Source organism: Bubalus bubalis, chromosome 13 (genome assembly GCF_019923935.1).
Source record: "Bubalus bubalis isolate 160015118507 breed Murrah chromosome 13, NDDB_SH_1, whole genome shotgun sequence".
Taxonomy (NCBI): domain Eukaryota; kingdom Metazoa; phylum Chordata; class Mammalia; order Artiodactyla; family Bovidae; genus Bubalus; species Bubalus bubalis.
In genome coordinates, this window is record NC_059169.1 from 45571375 (window position 1) to 45592347 (window position 20973).

At 35.1% G+C, this 20973-nt stretch overlaps 1 protein-coding gene across 1 annotated transcript in view; it reads left to right on the top strand.

The window, feature by feature from the left end:
• The window catches only part of KLHL1 (kelch like family member 1), a 273341-nt gene that overhangs the window by 56534 nt on the left and 195834 nt on the right, over window positions 1–20973 (top strand). The window contains exon 3 of the mRNA XM_044926884.2: window positions 10398–10610. Within this exon, the coding sequence (XP_044782819.1) occupies window positions 10398–10610 (213 nt within the window). The remainder of the gene's footprint in view (window positions 1–10397; window positions 10611–20973) is intronic.

The following is a 20973-nucleotide window of genomic DNA, read 5'->3' on the forward strand; positions in this document are numbered from 1 at the left end:
CTAATTCAAATTCCTCCTTGGCCTCCTTTATTTCATATGCATTCTCATCCATTGGACTTCATGAAATCTCTCTCTCTCTTTTTTTTTTTATCTTGTCATACAATGTATATACTTCTCTTTCAACATCATATTGTCCTCCTTATTGTAAAGTAAGTGTATTAGGAGGCAGAATCTTTTTCTTTATTATTTTTCTTATCTCTCTTTTCTTAGTATTAAAAACATACTAGTCATAGGAAAAAAAATAAAAGTTTGTTGACTGAATATTAGTAAAGAAAATAGGGAAGATAAAGAACTATGAACTTGAATTCAGCTACCAGTAAAAGCCTAAAAGGAAGGGTAAACTCTGATGCAGAACAGCTACTGGCTAATGCTTATATAACACTTGCTATGTATCAGGTATTTTTCTAAGAAAAGTATTAATCTCCAAACTTAATCCTCACAGGACTTCCCAGGTGGTGCTAGTGGTAAAGAACCCATCTGCCAATGCAGGAGATGCAAGAGACACCAGTTTGATCCATGGTTGGGGAAGATTCCCTGGAGAAGGAAATGGCAACCTACTCCAGTATTCTTTCCTGGAGAATCCCAGGGACAGAGGAGCCTAGTGGGCTACAGTCCATGGGATCCACAAGAGTCTGACATGACTGAAGCGAATGTTCACACTAGTGCTACTATTTTTATCCTCATTTATAGATAAGGAACTTCCCAGGTGGCTCAGTGGTAAAGAATCCACTGCCAAGCAGGGGACATGAGTTCAGTCCCTGGAAAATCCCCTGGAGAGGGATATCCCAAACTTGCTTGGGAAATCCCATGGACAGAGGAGCCTGGCAGGCTTCAGTCCATGGGGTTGCAAAAGCATCAGACACGACTTAGCAACTAAACAACAACAGCCAAGAAACTTAAATTCCTAATGTGCAGCCAGCAGATAGTCAGGACAGGATCTAAATCCTATCCAATTTACTAAGTCAATACTAATCTATTGACTCTCCCTAATTACCAGGCTACATTATTGGATCCAGTTATACCAAGAACGAGTTGAAAACATGATTCAAGTAAGCACTCAGGAATCAGGGTGCATAACATTGCATAGATCTAAGTAAGCAAGCAAGTCTAAACTAGATGGGCAGAAAGAACAAGAAGAAAAAAATAACAGAAGGATGGATAGCCCAGGTAATATAACAAGATGAAAGACTGAATTCCTAATCTCATCCCTATCTTGACTAATAGTATGACTATGTATGAGTCTCTCTGAGCCCCAGGATTCTTATCTGTAAAGGAACAAGGTGTGACTATCTCCTAATGAATCCCTTCCCTTTGAACTCTGAGGTAGTGCTCAAGAGCTTAGGCAGCAACTTTGACACAAGCATTAAAAATTCACAGAAGCCAAATAATCAAAAGCCCAGGAAAATTGGTTTTAACCTGAAAGGTTAGAGTCTTGACAGTAAAACCAGTGTAGCAACTGTAAGGTGTTACTTCTTAGCCCCTGATAACTTGGGAGAGAAGTCTCTCCCTGTTCTGCATTATTAGAAAGTTTAAATTTTAGAGGGAATGGGGAAAATGTATGTAAAGATAAGTTGATCCAAAGATCAGACCACTTTTTCCTATCCCTGACACTCATTTGGGTCATGGGAACGCTAGCTAATTCTTTTTTTTAACTGGTCTTACTCATTTTTATTTGAAATTAATTTTATTGGAATATAGTTGCTTTACAATGTAGTGATAGTTTCTGCTGTTTAGCAAAGTGAATCAGTTAAACACATACATATATTCTTTTTATTCTTTTTAATTTCCCTCCCATTTAGGTCACCATAGATCATTCAGTAGGGTTCCCTGTAATAAACAGTAGGTTCTTATTATTTATCTATTTTTTACATAGTAGTGTATACATGTGAATCCCAGTCTTCCAATTCATCCCACCCCTTCTTCCCCTCTTAATAACTATAAATTAGTTCTCTACATTTGTGACTCTATTTCTCTCTTTCTTATTTGCAAATAAGTTAATCTGTACCATTTTTCTAGATTCCACATATAAGTGATATTTTATGATATTTTTCTCTAACTTACTTCACTCTGCATGACAATGTATAGGGCCATCCACATCTCTGCAAATGTCACTATTCTGGTCCTTTTTATGGGCCAAATTAATATTAATATTACCCATTGCATATATGTACCATGTCTTTTTGTCCATTTCCCTGTTGATGGATATTTAAGTTGCTTCCATGTCATGGCTATTGTCAATAAGGACAATGTATTGTTCTACATTCAATGCAATGTAGAGTGTAGTACACTCTTGACTTACGGTTTTCTCTGGGTAAATGCCCAGGAGTGGGATTGCTGGATCACATGGTAGTTCCATTTTTAGTTTTTTAAAGGAAACTCCATACTGTTCTTCATAATGGATGTACCAATCTACATTCCTGCCTACAGTTTAGGAGGATTCCCTTTCTTCCACATCTTCTCCAGCATTCATTGTGTGTAGTTGTTTTTTTGTTTTTTTTTGTTTTTTTTTATGATGGCCATTCTGACCAGTGTGAGGTGACAACTCATTATAATTTTAATCTGCATCTATTTAATAATAAGTGATATTGAGCATCTTTTCATGTGTTTTTTGGCTATTCAAAATGTCTAATTAGATCTTACCCCTAGAAAACTGATATTTCTTAAAGATATTATTCTATAAAATAAAGAGTTTAGTCAAAAGATTGGTAATAATTGCCATTTTTTTCTTAGGTTTATGTGAGAGCTTTTAGCATAGTTATTTTTAGAATTTCTCTTATATGTTATTTTCCTCGGGCTCCCATAACAAAGTACCAAACACTGGGTAATTTCAAACAATGAAAATGTATTCTCTTGCAATTCTAGAGGCTAAAATTCTGAAATCCAGATGCTGGCAAGGCCAGAAACTTTCTGAAGTTTAGGAAAAATCTTTCCTTGCCTTTTCCAACTCCTGGTGATTGCTGGCAATCCTTACCATTCCTTGGCTTTTGGCAGCTTGACTTTTACCTCTGCCCCTTTATCTATGTGTTAGTATGCCTTTGTTTATATGGTCTCCCCTGGTCAGAATACATTTCTTTCTGTTTCTCATTTTCTACTTTATGTTCCTACCTAATATTCCAGGTATTTTTGAAAAACAAGCTTTTACAGACTTGAGGACAGTCATTTCCCATGCTTTGCACATTGTCTAGCTGTCCCATGTGTGGTAAACATTTGATGAAAATTAATTTCATTCTCCTCATTACAGTTATCCAGGAATAAATGTTAGGTGTTCAATAAAACTGTGTAGAATGAATGATTGAATGAACTTATAATAAAAGTAACATAAAAAAAAATAAACAGCTCAAAATGTACTGATGTCTCTCATTATTTGATCTTCTCAGGCAACAAAGAGTTAGCTAAGATGTAAGGAAACTAGTGTGAAAAGATATTTTTCTTCTTTAGTGAATAAAAAATAATGACACTTAAATTATTAGATTCTACAAGCTAAACTGCAAATAACACAGGAAATATTAGGAAAGATATCATTGGAAGGAGACCTGATGGGTTTTATATATATATATATATATATGAACTTCATGGGAAATAGATGGGGAAACAGTGGAAACAGTGTCAAACTCTATTTTTCTGGGCTCCAAAATCACTGCAGATGGTGACTGCAGCCATGAAATTAAAAGACGCTTATTCCTTGGAAGGAAAGTTATGATCAACCTAGATAGCATATTCAAAAGCAGAGACATTACTTTTCCAACAAAGGTTCGTCTAGTCAAGGCTATGGTTTTTCCTGTGGTCATGTATGGATGTGAGAGTTGGATGTGAAGAAGGCTGAGTGCCAAAGAATTGATGCTTTTGAATTGTGGTGTTGGAGAAGACTCTTGAGAGTCCCTTGGACTGCAAGGAGATCCAACCAGTCCATTCTGAAGGAGATCGCCCTGGGATTTCTTTGGAAGGAATGATGCTAAAGCTGAAACTCCAGTACTTTGGCCACCTCATGCAAAGAGTTGACTCATTGGAAAAGACTCTGATGCTGGGAGGGATTGGGGGCAGGAAGAGAAGGGGATGACAGAGGATGAGATGGCTGGATGGCATCACTGACTCGATGGATGTGAGTCTGAGTGAACTCTGGGAGTTGGTGATGGACAGGGAGGCCTGGCTTGCTGCAATTCATGGTGTCACAAAGAGTCAGACACAATTGAGTGACTGATCTGATCTGATCTGATATGAATTTCAGCATGCCAATATATATATAATAAAAAATAAAAAAATAATAATGAAAACAATATAATCTATGTGTCATTGTGATGGATTCAGTCATATCCAGTATTATCTTCCAATGTATAGTTTATTTATAGCAATACTTAAAAATATTTCTTATTTCCTAAAGATATAGTATAATTTATACAGATACAAAATTACAAGAATGCAATCTAGATTAGATGTAAGAAAAAAAGAAGAAGAAAATCTGCTGTAGTAGTATTTAATAACGCTATTACCAGAGCTGTCTGAAAAAGTAATCAAATCATAAAAGGCTATAGCCTTACTCTCTGCTAGATTTCAATTTGACTCAAAGTTTTCTAGAAGCCAAATAAAAAGATGAATCTGATCAATTTCATAATTTACAACATCCATGATAAAAGCAAACCAATTTACACAGGAGAAGTGCAATTATTCTTGCTACTAAAATCTGAAAGAAATTTCTCCCAAGCGTTATTGTAAGAGTACACCATAAAATAAAATGAAATCCTTGAACAATATCTTTATGATAGGCACTGCTAAAAGTTTCACAGAGCTGATTTTTATGGTACCCCTCACTATATACTGATGGTCTAGCTATACAATTTCATATGTAGTTTTAAAAAGGCATAGATTTTTGAATAACTGGAATAATAGATGAACAAAAATTCTCTCAAAGTTTCTTCGGAAACTTCTTTATCTTATTGAAGCTCTTTAGAGAAATTCGGTGGTACTAAATCTCAGAGCACACAATTGGCTCATTTAGTAAATAAGTATCATGCACATGTGCATGCTAAGTTGCTTCAATCATTTCTGACTCTTTGAGACTATAGCCTGCCAGACCCTTCTGTCCATGGGATTCTCCAAGAGACATTACTGAAGTGGGTCCTTTGCCCTCCTCCAGGGATCTTCTTGACCCAAGATTCAAACCCTTATCTCTCTCTCTTTTTTTTTTTATTTCATTTTATTTTTAAAACTTTACATAATTGTATTAGTTTTGCCAAATATCAAAATAAATCCCCCACAGGTATACATGTGTTCCCCACCCTGAACCATCCTCACTCCTCCCTCCCCATACCATCCCTCTGGGTCGTCCCAGTGCACTAGCCCCAAGCATCCAGTATCATGCATTGAACCTGGACTGGCAACTCGTTTAATACATGATATTTTACATGTTTCAATGCCATTCTCCCAAATCTTCCCACCCTCTCCCTCTCCCACAGAGTCCATAAGACTGTTCTATACATCAGTGTCTCTTTTGCTGTCTCGTACACAGGGTTATTGTTACCATCTTTCTAAATTCCATATATATGCATTAGTATACTGTATTGGTGTTTTTTTCTTTCTGGCTTACTTCACTCTGTATAATAGGCTCCAGTTTCATCCACCTCATTAGAACTGATTCAAATGTATTCTTTTTAATGGCTGAGTAATACTCCATTGTGTATATGTACCACAGCTTTCTTACCCATTCATCTGCTGATGGACATCTGGGTTGCTTCCATGTCCTGGCTATTATAAACAGTGCTGCGATGAACATTGGGGTACACGTGTCTCTTTCCCTTCTGGTTTCCTCAGTGTGTATGCCCAGCAGTGGGATTGCTGGATCATAAGGCAGTTCTATTTCCAGTTTTTTAAGGAATCTCCACACTGTTCTCCATAGTGGCTGCACTGGTTTGCATTCCCACCAACAGTGTAAGAGGGTTCCCTTTTCTCCACACCCTCTCCAGCATTTATTACTTGTAGACTTTTGGATCGCAGCCATTCTGACTGGCGTGAAATGGTACCTCATAGTGGTTTTGATTTGCATTTCTCTGATAATGAGTGATGTTGAGCATCTCTTCATGTGTTTGTTAGCCATCTGTATGTCTTCTTTGGAGAAATGTCTACTTAGTTCTTTGGCCCATTTTTTGATTGGGTCATTTATTTTTCTGGAGTTGAGCTGTAGGAGTTGCTTGTATATTCTCGAGATTAGTTGTTTGTCAGTTGCTTCATTTGCTATTATCTTCTCCCATTCTGAAGGCTGTCTTTTCACCTTGCTAATAGTTTCCTTTGATGTGCAGAAGCTTTTAAGTTTAATTAGGTCCCATTTGTTTATTTTTGCTTTTATTTCCAATATTCTGGGAGGTGGGTCCTAGAGGATCCTGCTGTGATGTATGTCAGAGAGTGTTTTGCCTATGTTCTCCTCTAGGAGTCTTATAGTTTCTGGTCTTACGTTGAGATCTTTAATCCATTTTGAGTTTATTTTTGTGTATGGTGTTAGAAAGTGTTCTAGTTTCATTCTTTTACAAGTGGTTGACCAGATTTCCCAGCACCACTTGTTAAAGAGATTGTCTTTAATCCATTGTATATTCTTGCCTCCTTTGTCAAAGATAAGGTGTCCATATGTGTGTGTATTTATCTCTGGGCTTTCTATTTTGTTCCATTGATCTATATTTCTGTCTTTGTGCCAGTACCATACTGTCTTGATAACTGTGGCTTTGTAGTAGAGCCTGAAGTCAGGTAGGTTGATTCTTCCAGTTCCATTCTTCTTTTTCAAGATCGCTTTGGCTATTCGAGGTTTTTTGTATTTCCATACAAATTGTGAAATTATTTGTTCTAGCTCTGTGAAGAATACTGTTTGTAGCTTGATAAGGATTGCATTGAATCTATAAATTGCTTTGGGTACCAAAAATTTAGAGAAGAGCTAACACCTATCCTGCTCAAACTCTTCCAGAAAATTGAAGAGGAAGGTAAACTTCCAAACTCATTCTATGAGGCCACCATCACCCTAATACCAAAACCTGACAAAGATCCCACAAAAAAAGAAAACTACAGGCCAATATCACTGATGAACATAGATGCAGAAATCCTTAACAAAATTCTAGCAATCAGAATCCAACAACACATTAAAAAGATCATACACCATGACCAAGTGGGCTTTATCCCAGGGATGCAAGGATTCTTCAATATCTGCAAATCAATCAATGTAATACACCACATTAACAAGTTGAAAAATAAAAATCATATGATTATCTCAATAGATGCAGAGAAAGCCTTTGACAAAATTTAACATCCATTTATGATAAAAACTCTCCAGAAAGCAGGAATAGAAGGAACATACCTCAACATAATCAAAGCTATATATGACAAACCCACAGCAAACATTATCCTCAATGGTGAAAAATTGAAAGCATTTCCTCTAAAGTCAGGAACAAGACAAGGGTGCCCACTTTCACCATTACTATTCAACATAGTTTTGGAAGTTTTGGCCACAGCAATCAGAGCAGAAAAAGAAAGAAAAGGAATCCAAATTGGAAAAGAAGAAGTAAAGCTCTTACTATTTGCAGATGACATGATCCTCTACATAGAAAACCCTAAAGACTCTACCAGAAAATTACTAGAACTAATCAATAACTATAGTAAAGTTGCAAGATATAAAATCAACACCCAGAAATCCCTTGCATTCCTATACACTAATAATGAGAAAACAGAAAGAGAAATTAAGGAAACAATTCCATTCAGCATTGCAACGGAAGGAATAAAATACTTAGGAATATATCTACCTAAAGAAACTAAAGACTTATATATAGAAAACTATAAGACACTGGTGAAAGAAATCAAAGAGGACACTAATAGATGGAGAAATATACCATGTTCATGGATTGGAAGAATCAATATAGTGAAAATGAGTAAACCCTTATCTCTTATGTCTCCTGCATTGGCAAGTGGGTTCTATTTTGTTGCTGTTGTTCACTTGCTCAGTTGTGTCTGACTCTTTGCAACCCCACAGACTGCAGTATGCCAGGCTTACCTATCCTTCACTATCAGCCAGAGTTTGTTCAAACTCATGTCCATCAAGTCAATCATGCCATCAGATCATCTCATCCTCTGCCACCCCCTTTTCTTTCTGTCCTCAATCTTTCCCAGCTTCAGAGTCTTTTCCAATAAGTCAACTCTTCACATCATATGGCCAAAGTATGCTTCTGCTTAAGCATCATTTCTTCCAATGAATATTCAGAGTTGATTTCCTTTAGGATTGACTGGTTTGATCCCCTTGCTGTCCAAAGGATTCTCAAGAATCTTCTTCAGCACCACATTTCAGGAACATCAGTCCTTCAGCTCTCAGCCTTCTTTTTGGTCCAATTCTCACATCTGAATGCAACCCACTCCTGTATTCTTGCCTGGAGAATGCCATAGATTGAGAAGCCTGGTGGGCTACAGTCCATAGGGTTGCAAAGAGTCAGCCACAATCAAGCCACTAAAATTACTACTACTACTGGACAAAAACATAGCTTTGACAATAAAGATTTTTGAATTTTCACAGTATTGTATTAGGCACACAGGAAACACAGGGAGCAAAATTACTTCATGGAATAGGCTATTCTATGAGGTCAAATGTAAGAAAAAAAAATAGCTAAAGATCTGAAAGTAAAAGTTGATTGCTTTTGTGAAAGCTGAAGACACTTCAAGCCTTGGATTTGATTCTAAGAATACATTCACAACATGGGTCAGGTCTTGAGCAAACAGGTCTGAATTTGCTCTGACAAACAGATGAATCTGCACTTGCTGCCTCTCTGCTATGTTTGAGCAGGAGACTAAGTCACCAAGGTTTTTGGGGAAGAGAAGTGCCACTACTTCAGGTTTTACATTAAAAAAAATAATCCATTAGAGATTTATGCCACCTTTGCGGCTTTAAAACTATTATCTGAGAAGTCTTAGTTATCTTCCTTGGGGTTGTCTCAGGAGACATGGAGGAATGTGGAACAAAAGTAAAGGCCAATAGTCAAGTCTTTGTCTTCTCTTACCATTTATTAGACACATAAGACACTGTGATGAAATGTAAGATTTTCAACAAGTAGTTTTTAGAAAGTGTTTGAAAAACACTGCACTGAAGTTCACTATCTCCAAATTTATTTTTCTCTAAGATCATAAATATATTTATTCAATAAATCTGTACTGTTCACTGGCTATGTTCCAGAATCTAGATATAAAAGGTTAATTCAAAGTCTTTGTCTCAAGGAGCTCAAACTTTGTGATAAGATCCCTAAGTACATCAAAGATTATACAGAATTTTGGTAATTGATATGTCATGTACATACACTGTGCATGCATATAAGATAGGGCAGCCAGATCAAATGGGAGTGAACAGAGAGGTCTTGAGAGAGAGAGAGAGAGAGAGATGTGTGTGTGTGTATATATATATATATATATATATATATATGTAGAGAGATATGCATATGCATATATATGGATATAGATATACATATCCATATTTAGTTTTTGAACTGAATCTTGAAAAATGAAAGCAATTAGGATAACAAAGGTGGCTAATAGCCATTTTAAGCAATGGAGTGAGAATAAGGCAAATCTAGAGTAATTTTGTGGCAGAAGTGCCAACAAGTTTGGAAACATAATGTTTAGAATCAGAAAGAGATCAGGTTATAAAGAACCAATATGCTTAACCAAAAGATTTGAACCAGAACAAAACAAAACACAGCACAGCGAAACTTTAGAATAGTGTCAAGAGCACATTTATGTTTTAGAAATACCCTTCTCACAACAGTACAGTGGGACCACTAGAGAAGTTAAGGATAGAGTCAGGCAGAGTCATTAGAAGATATGGCAGCAATCTGCTAGAAAATAAATGGGAATCTAAATTAAGTCACAGAAACTGTCAGGAGAGAGGTTTGAGAGCTATTAAGAAGGTGAAATATATGGGATTTTGTGACTTTTTATGCTCTGTTCTCTTTTTTCCCTTTTGAATAAACAGTGATGCATCTTATAGTGTTAGATCTGTGTAATTTTATTCCCACTTTCTGATTGATGTATATATAGTCAAGCTTTTAATAAATCAAAATGCTATTTTTTCATATTCACAAAATCTTACATAGTAGTCCACTTGAAACTTGAACATTTAATCACTTAGTACATTCTGCCTGCATAACAAAGCTCAATGTTATAATCCTCCAGTTATTACAAGATCTGTGCTCTCTCGGATACATTTACACTCCAATTACAATTACAATGCTTTCATCTTAACAGCTTCTCGCTTCTGAAGGATTATGTCTCAAGGATTATGTTATAATGAAATCAAAGGTTATTGACTACTTTTCTCATTTCTTTCTGGGAGGCTTTGCTAGCTAAATAAAACTGAGGCCAAATTTATGCCAAACTATTTCTCTCTCTAGGAAAACATAATGGAAGTTATAAGAAATCAAGAGTTTCTACTGCTTCCAGCTGAGGAGCTCCATAAACTCCTGGCCAGTGATGATGTCAATGTTCCCGATGAAGAAACCATCTTCCATGCATTAATGATGTGGGTCAAATATGACATGCAGAGGAGATGCAATGACTTGAGTATGCTTCTGGCCTTCATAAGACTGCCACTCCTTCCACCTCAGGTAATTAGATGCTGTTTTCGTAGCTAAGACCGATTGAAAAATTCTGTGCTAAAATTAAATATTACAGCCAATGTTTTACTATTATTTGATGGGTGATGGTTCTGATTCCCAAATCTGCCACTTACTTAATAATGCCTATATGACTGTAGGAATGTCAATTTCTCTAAAGTTTAATTTCTTTATCAAATCAAATTATACTACCACACAAAAATTTTATGAGGCTCAAATTAGATAATATAGGTAAAGTACTTAATATAATAGAATATTTTAAAGATTTTTAGAATATTGCAATTATTTGCAATATAATAATTGCAAAATAATTCTCCACCTCCCTGTTTTGATGATCGATCTAACTACATGTCTGTCTAGTATCTAGCTTACTAACGTAAGATACAATAGCATGATCATTTTCTGAAAAATACATCTCCATAGAATATTCTTAAAAGCTCAAAGCATGAGATTTCAAATGCTTATAGAAGGATAAAGATATATTACTGAATGGCAGAAAATTGTGAAGAAACAACATTTGGCAATTGGGACAATTATATCTTTTATAATTGGAACTAAAGAAAACCCACACACCAAATGTATGATCCACCTCATTTTATTGATGAGTTATGCAGGACACAGGTGATATGATAAAATATCAAGTTCATTCAACTTATAAGAAAAAGCATAATTAATTTTCCCTGATTCAGAGTCTTGTGTCTGTAAAATAACTTCCAATGTTGAAAAATCATCCATGAATAACATTGTTAACTCAGGGTTTCTGGTATTTCACGGCATTCAAACATAAGTTTAAAGGTGGCTCTGTCCTCTGAAATGATAGATAATATTGTGTGTTTGTGGGTGTATATTTTGTATGGTTTATTAGGAGGTTTATTAGGAGCCTGTCCATTTGAATCCAAATCACCATTGACATTTTCAACAATTCACATAATACTAAAAACGTAAGATAGGGAATTAGAAAATCAGGAAACAATAGACAAGCATAACCTGTTGTAAAAAGTGAAGAGAGAGGGAAGTAGGATCACAGGTTAAGAATGGAAAGTTAAGGAAAAAAAAAACATTGTGCCAAAACTGGGAAATAAATGAATATTTATGAAGAAAGTAACAATTGTATTTCATTTGGCTAGTCAAATAAAGTAAAAGAAAAGAGAAAATTTATGGAAATCCCACCTAAATGAATTATGCAAATTTATCCTATCTGCTTTATTGACTATGCCAAAGCCTTTGACTTTGTGGATCACAATAAACTGTGGAAAATTCTGAAGAGATAGGAATACCAGAGAAACCTGTATGCAGGTCAGGAAGCAACAGTTACAACTGGACATGGAACAACAGACTGGTTCCAAATAGGAAGAGGAGTACAGCAAGGGTGTATATTGTCACCTGGCTTATTTAACTTATATGCAGAATACATCATGATAAATGCTGGGCTGGAAGAAGCACAAGCTGGAATCAAGATTGCCTGGAGAAATATCAATAACCTCAGATAGGCAGATGACATCACCCTTATGGCAGAAAGTAAAGAAGAACTAAAGAGCCTCTTGATGAAGTGAAAGAGGAAAGTTAAAAAGTTGGTTTAAAGCTCAACATTCAGAGAACAAAGATCATAGCATCTGGTCCCATCACTTCAAGGCAAATAGATGGGGAAACAGTAGAAACTGTGAGAGACTTTATTTTGGGGGGCTCCAAAATCACTGCAGATAGTAATTGCAGCCATGAAATTAAAAGACACTTACTCCTCAGAAGGAAAGTTATAACCAACCTAGACAGCATATTAAAAAGCAGAGACATTATATTAAAAAGCAGAGATATTACTTTGCCAACAAAGGTCCATCTAGTCAAAACTTTGGTTTTCCCTGTAGTCATGTATGGATGTGAGATTTGGACTATAAAGAAAGCTGAGCGCTGAAGAATTAATGGTTTTGAACTGTGGTGTTGGAGAAGACTCTTGAGAGTCCCTTGGACTGCAAGGAGATCCAACCATTCCATCCTAAAGAAAATCTGTCCTGAATATTCATTGGAAGGACTGATGTTGAAGCTGAAACTCCAATCCTTTGGCAACCTGACACAAATAACCAACTCATTTGAAAACAGCCTGATGCTGGGGAAGATTGAAGGTGGGAGGAGAAGGGGATGACAGAGGATGAGATGGTTAGATGGCATCACTGATTCAATGGACATGAGTTTGAGTAAACTCCAGAAGTTGGTGATGGACAGGGAGGCCTGGCGTGCTGCCATCCACAGGGTTGCAAAGAGTCAGACACAACTGAGTGAATTAACTGAACTGAACAGGCATTTTGGTAACTGGACAAAGAATGGATTGTAAAGTCATGCACTGGATTTTTCTAGATCCCAGATATGTTCTGATACCAGATATTCTCAGAGCATGGACATCTTCTTTCTGAATAGAAATGGCCAATGATCACCAGTAGCCAAAACAAGTAGATAGCCATTAACTTATGATAGATGATGTGGTAATTCGTCACTTTGATCCTGCCCATCCATTTCAGCTTTTTTGTTGAAATGTAGGGAGCTTGGAGTCAAATTGGTGCTCATAAATCATTATATATAGTAGGACACATACCAGAGGAGGCCAAAAACATGACCAGAATCCCATCTTTTCACAATATGCCTTTTGTTCATACACTCCTTGTCCACTTTTTTGTCATTAAGAGTGGGAGTTCCTCCTACATTTACATCTCTATATATTTTTATATCTTCTTCACTGTTACATTAGAACAAAGATGTACATTCTATTGGCTTATTTGTTCCTAAGCCTATGCATTACACATAGTTTTTTAATTCTGATTGGTACAACTGCTTTACTTTGATTAGTGAAGCAATATTTAATAACATCAGAAAACAAATCATTATTGTGTTTTCCTAAAACTAACTAGTAAACACTTTTGCCTTTTATCACAGTGCCTGATAGAGATAAACACATCATTTATCTACTTTCCATTCCTCATCTCTCAAACTGGGATCATTATAAGCATAAGTTTATGTATATTTTCAAGCAACAGATGTGCAGGAGGAAAGAGTAAAACACATTTTTTTTTCATAAAAACAGTGTCTTTAGATATAATATTAATTAATTAATTACATGCCTTTATAAGCACTTTCCACACAATATTTCTAATCTTAAAAAGCACAATTGCAAGATAATGTGCAGAGAGATAAACAGGTTCAAAAGAGTTAAGTGATTTTTCAAAGTCATAGAGCTAGTGAAAAATCCAGTTTTCCTGCAAATCTGGGCTGGCTAGATATGAACATATGCAGAGACATTTCTACTGTGAGTATATGTTCTTTCCTTATTTACTGTCTAAACTGGAAGATCATTAAAATGTTCTGAATATAGAAATTTTTAAGATTCTTATAAAAAAGGCTGGGAAAGGAAGAGTGAGGGAATTGGAACTAACATACATTTCTTTCTTTCTTTCCTTAGTCACCAAACTTATCTCATTTAATGTCTATAATATCCCTATGTAGTAAACATTATTATTATCTTTTAACAAATGAGTAAGTTGAGAATCAACATGATAATCATCTTTCCAGTAAATTGTATAACTCAGACTATTCTAGTTGCATTTGATACTGTTTCTGTTCTCTCTGGTGGGAAATAAGTGCAGTGTTTATTTCTGCTGTTAGTTTCCTATTTACCTCAATGTCCAGCCAGAGTTTTAAAAAGTTGAATTAAATCCAGAATTTTCCAGCCTTTACATGAATTTTCAAAGCTGCTAAACATCTTAAGGTTCTTCAGAAAAGCCATATGTTGATCAGAAGACACTTTTTTCTTGATGGGTTTTAGAACCAGTAAATACAGATTTTGTTCTTAATTCTGACAGTGATTAATGTATGGAGATTTTTTTTTTTTTTACCTTCATTGATTTGTATGTATATACTATGTATCTTATTATACTACATATGTGATTATACTGCGTTTTGTATTATACATAATATATATTATACACATATTTGAAAGTGAAAGTGTCAGTCAATCAGTCATGTCCAACTCTTTGTGACCCCATGGATTGTAGCCTGCCAGGGTCCTCTGTCCATGGAATTTTCCAGGCAAGAATACTAGATAGACTGGGTACCATTCCCTTCTGCAGAGGATCTTCCTGACCAGGAATTAAACTAGGGTCTCCTGCATTGCAGGCAGATTCTTCAGCAGACTCATATATATTTACACAAAATTACATAATATATAATATTTTAAAATACTAAAAATATTTAAAGGAAGAAGAAGCTACATTTTCCTAGTGTGGTACGGGTTTATTTTAAAAAGAAATAGTCCTTGGATTGATTTTTCAGGGAGATTTGAGAGAAGAATTTAACTTATCTTTTTATAATTCCTATAGATTTAAATGATACATTTCAGGTTAGTGACAGACCAATATTCGGAAGGCCAGATATGAGCTGCTTATAATATTATTAAGCAAAACATAATAAACTACTCACCAAGACAAGAATGCAAAGGCGAAGGAGATTTAGCAATGTTTAAAATTAAAAAAAAAAGGTGCGGGGGAGGAATATGTGCTTCTAGGGTAAAGTTAAACTAAATAACCTATAAGTTTTTATATAGTTAGCAGTTTCTTTTTCTATTTGGTGAGTGCACACACACAGAGAAATTCTAAAGTAAAAAGAAAAGTAAACACAATGACGGAAGTTTTAGCAGAAAAGAAAACATGTTAAAAGATTGATTAGAGCCAAAGCATAAATGTAGACTACAGTAAGAGTTTGCTTTTATTAATATAATCATGAAGCAACTAACCAACTTCACTTAAGCATATTTCAGTTCCTCATTCTCACTATCTGCATTCTTATGTTTGTTACTAAGTCTATAATGTTATAGAAGTTATTTCTTAAGTTCTGATATTCTTTATTATTCAAAATTAACATGCTATTATGAAGCATAAATTATATTAATTTGGTTTAGAAAAACAAAAAGAAGAAGCAAATTTTGGTAGAGGCTATGGATCTTAGTTGGGGACAGTGGCAGACAAAATAAGCTTGAGAAAAGAATGGAAGAAAAGACATTTTAAAAATTCCCAGAGGGATGGTACGGGGAGGGAGGAGGGAGGGGGGATTCGGGATGGGGAACATGTGTATACCTGTGGCGGATTCATGTTGATGTATGGCAAAACCAATAGAATATTTTAATTAACTTCCAATTAAAATAAATAAATTTATATTTTAAAAAATTCAGAAGCAATAATGCTTATTTTACTCTCTATTGAAGTAGAATTGCTAATACTGAAATAAATTCAATTGACTTAGCTATAGAAAGAACCAGAGGAAAAGGCAAAATCAAAGAAATACTTAATTGAGATGTACTTTAAGAAATGGTGAATGACTTCTATTATCTTTTTAAATAAGTAAGGAACAGAATTTTGCATAAAAGTTTTCATGTTTTCTTAGATACCCAGGGGAGTTATAATTTCAAAGGAATTGGAAAAATATGGAAATTTCATTTTAAAGAATGGATGATTATGTATACAATATACATATCACAAGGAGGCTACTCAGTTTAATTCACTTATTTTTCTATATTTCCTTTTTTAAAGACACAATATAAGAACATGTTGCTATGCAAAAAAAAAAAGTTTTAACATTTTGTAACTATTGCTTCCACTGGTTTTAACTAATTTAGTAAAATGGATCTTTGTAATGGGTACATATATATTTATTTGTTATAGATGCATTTTAAAAGTATATGTAAGTATCCATTTTGATATGTTCTTTTCTAATGAGTTATTTGAGTAAGTAAAAGCATGGTACTCTAAAAAAATACAGTTGTATGTAGGATCACACCAAAAGTCTTTAGGTAAATTCACTTTTACCACAGTCAGAAATTATTTAAAAGTTTGGAGATACACAGATAGACTTTGTTTCATGTCTTGGAATTGGTATTGTTTATTTCTTTTTTTTTTTATTTTATTTTATTTTTAAACTTTACATAATTGTTTATTTCTTTTGAGGCAACAAGGAGAACCATTTCTCACAACTTTCTAACAGCATACCTACTGACTCTTAACATAAATAAATAGTAATGTCTATGTGTATAAATATTTATTTTCTGTAGCAAAATGTGAAAGAAAATAAAAAGGTTGAAGTGGATAACAAAATGTGACCTAGGTTTAGAGGAGTATTATTTATAATAAGAAAATTAAAAATTTAAAAATAACAAGGAGACATAAGAATTTAACATAAGGAAACAGATATTACCTCTGTCCTATAAGAATTAATGCTCTCTATGCAAGGCTATAAGAAATTTATTCCAAAATATTTTGTTAATGTTAGTTACAGCAATACAAGAAGGGAGAGGTCCTCAACTATTTGTCCCACTGAATGTGTGACAACTGATCAGATACAAGAAACACAAAAACTGTTTTTCTATAAAAATTATAGCCACAACTAAAAAGACAAAACCACTAATTAAAAGCAAAGAAAATGACAAAGAATGAATCAATGGAAAAATAGCAGTTATAAATAAATCAAAAAGCTATTTGGCAAAACTAATACAATTATGTAAAGTTTAAAAAATAAAATAAAATTTAAAAAAATAAAATAAAATAAAATAAAAATGACATACAAAAAAAAAAAAAAAAAAAGCTATGGCTTTTCCAGGAGTCATGTATGGTATGAATGTGAGAGTTGGACTATAAAGAAATCTGAATGCCAAAGAATTGATGCTTTTGAACTGTAGTGTTGGAGAGGACTCTTGAGAGTCCCTTGGACAGCAAGGAGATCAAACCAGTCAATCCTAAAGGAAATCAGTCCTGAGTATTCATTGGAAGGACTGATGCTGAAGCTCCAATATTTTGGCCACCTGATGTGAAAAACCGACACTTTGGAAAAGACTCTGATGCTAGGCAAGATTGAAGGCAGGAGGAGAAGGGGAACACAGAGGATGAGATGATTGGATAGCATCACCAACTCGATAGACATAAGTAAACAAGCTCTGGGAGTTGGTGATGGACAGGGAAGCCTGGCATTCTGCACTCCATGGGGTTGCAAAAAGTCGGATATTATTGAGCAACTGAATTGAGCTCACTGAGCTGACTGATTACCAGTGTTTGTTACTTCTTTGTTTTTTTCCTATTTTTGTCTCTCTGATTTGCTTGCCATGTGATTAATTAATGATATATACAAGGCCATTATCAAAGAAATAGTATTTTCCATAATACTAGAGTACAAGAATTTTTTTAAAATTGTATATTAAAGTTATTCTTCTTCAAAAAAGACCTGTTTTCAAACAGTGTCTTTAAAGCAGAAATGCACAAACAATACATATATCTGAAATCTAATATATGAATCTTAAATATTATTTAGCTTCATGGTCAGTTGATCTACCATGGCATTCACAGTTTAAGGTACAACGTTAAGAAAATACAAAACCTTTTTATTTCAGCAACTTTTAAGTCAAAATCTTGTTAATTTAAAGAAGTATTTGCACATGCACAAACTCGTACATTCATGTTACTACCTTTGGTCAAGTAAAACACATGGAGGGGATGTTGTAATCTATTCTGAAAGCCTTTATTTTTGCTACAGTATGTCAAGTGTTTCTGCCTTAAAAAAGGGTTGATCACAGTGCTTCTGGTTTTATTCCAATCTTTCTTTATACTGAATCTTCTCTACTGCAATTATGCCTTCTACATTTTCTATTATGAATTTTACTCTATATTGGATAATTCCAAGCAACCTACAAATTTTCATTCCTTCAGACATACTAAAGCAAAACAAAATATCTCATACTCCTTTGACCAACTACTCCAGTTCCCTGTTCTTTTTTCCCAGCAAAAATATGTAGTCATCATTTATAGTTGCTAAATGTACTTTGTCGGAATCATCTTTCTGTAATAAAAGTTCTTTGAAATAATCATGATCACTCCAAAGAGTGCTGTCATTTGTGTTTTCATATTACTTGACTTCTCAGCAGCCTTTGACACAATCTGGCCACTCTTACTCAATAATTGCTCATTCTTTCTACTTTCTGATGTTGCAATGACCTGGGGCATCACATAAAAATTGCATTTACTTCTATACTTTTAAATACTATCTGGGAGTCAATTATGAACTCTGATTATGTATGTCTAGCTTTAAAGTTTTCCTTAAAGATAGATTCAAATACCCTATTAAGTACTTGACATTTCTAGTTAGATATCCAATAGTTATTCAAAATTTCACATTTCCAAAATGAAAGATTTCAAATTCCCAAGTCTCCCCCGCCCCCTACTTCCAATTTTAGTAAATATCACTACTAACCACTTAGTTGTTCAGACCTAACTCCTAGAATCATTTTTAATTATCTACTTTGCATTGCATTTAACATTAATTTCCTTAGGATGTCCTTTTCACTCATTCTAAACCATGTCCTGAATCTGTGTGTGTGTGTGTGTGTGTGTGTGTGTGTTTTAACACATCTCTAAAATCAAACCCTAAAATACATCACCAGAGAGTTTCTCCTACTCTGAAATAGCCTGATGTTTATTATTCTAACTTTTATGCTTAACTGCTGCCATAACTTCCATTCAGCAAACAGAATTTTACAGTATGAATCAATTAATGTCAAACTTAAGATTTAGATACTTAGGATTTCCCTGGTTGTGCAGAGGGTAAGAGTCCACCTGCCAATGCAGGGGACCTGGATTCAATCCCTGATCCTGGAAGATTCCACATGCTGAGGAGTGACTAAGCCCATGCACCACAACTACTGAGCCCATACTCTAGAGCCTGCACACTGCAACTACTGAAGCCTATGCACCTAGAGTCTGTGCTTCGCAACGAGAAGCCACTGCAATGAGAATCCAGTGCATCACAATGAAGAGTAGCCCACACTTCCTGCAAGTAGAGAAAACCCACACCCAGCAATGAAAACCAAATAGAGCCAAAAATTAATTAATTACTTACTTTAAAAAGAGATTTAGATAGTTAGAACAAAACTTTAATATCCCTGCCCTACAAGACCCTACAACTGTCCCAATATCACTCCTCTGAACTGATATCCTATCAGCTCTCAGGACACTAAAGACACACTGACGTATCTTCTGTTTCTTGAGCATGTCAGGTTTCTTTCTTCTGTAGTACATTTGTACCAGCTGATTCTGGGGATTAGAAACTGTGGTATCCAAGAGAAGAGGGTGGTGATACAGTTTTCTCAGGGGTAAGCAATGAAAGGGGAAGCATAATCTATAGATAATTAAAGACAACAATAAAACTGATTTAACATTGGTCTACTTTTATCATTGTGATACCTTGACAATTCTAAGCAAAGCTAGAAATAACTTCCTACTTCCTGGGTACAACTGCCCATCACACCCCTTTTCTGGTCCTTCTTTGCCTAGAAGATGTTCCCCCTATCATGGCATCACCCACTCATTTTTTTTTTAACTAAATACATCTCACCTTCAATGTGTCTTCTTAGCACTTTCATATATCGCTTTCTTGCTTAGTAGAAGTTTATTTGTTTTTGAGTTTCTTGTTCACAAAGTACCTGTCATAGTTGATACTCAATAAGTATTTGCTGAATCAACAAATGGGAAGTTAGGTCCTAGGAATTTTGGCTTCATTTATTCTAGAATATTCATTGGAAGGACTGATGCTGAAACTCCAATACTTTGGCCACCTGATGCAAAGAACTGATTCATTTGAAAAGACCCTGATGCTGGGAAAGATTGAAGGTGGGAGGAGAAGGGGATGACAGAGAATAAGATGGTTGGATGGCATCACTGACACAATGGATGTGAGTTTGAGTAAACTCTGGGAGTTGGTGATAGACAGGGAGGCCTAGCATGCTGCAGTCCATGGAGTCACAAAGAGTAGGACACAAATGAGTGACTGAAATGAACTGAATTCTAGCTGTCTGTTGCTATACAACAGACATTTGTTTGGAATGTGAGAGAAAGCACTGTGTTTGATTGCTATGTTCTGTGTATTAGTTGCTCAGTCATATCCAACTCTGCAATCCCATGGACTGTAGCCTGCCAGGTTGCTCTGTACATGGAATTAACCAGGCAAGGATACTGGAGTGGTTTTCCATTCCATTCTCCAGGGAATATTCCCTGGAGACACAGGTCTCCTGGTTTGCAGGCATATTCTTTACCATCTGAGCCACCAGGGAAGCCCATGTTTTGTTTTTTTACCATTAAGCTAACAGTGGATACTAGGAACACTGTCATCAAGGGGAATCATAGCATATAGATTCAGATTTTGCTAAAACAAAACAAAACCTGTTATTGAATGGACAATAGGAGACCAGTCCTAAATAGGATATGACCTCTCTCTTTATTCTGTTAGATAAATTAATAAAATAAATGTATCAAAATGAATAATACGTGTTAGTTGTGTA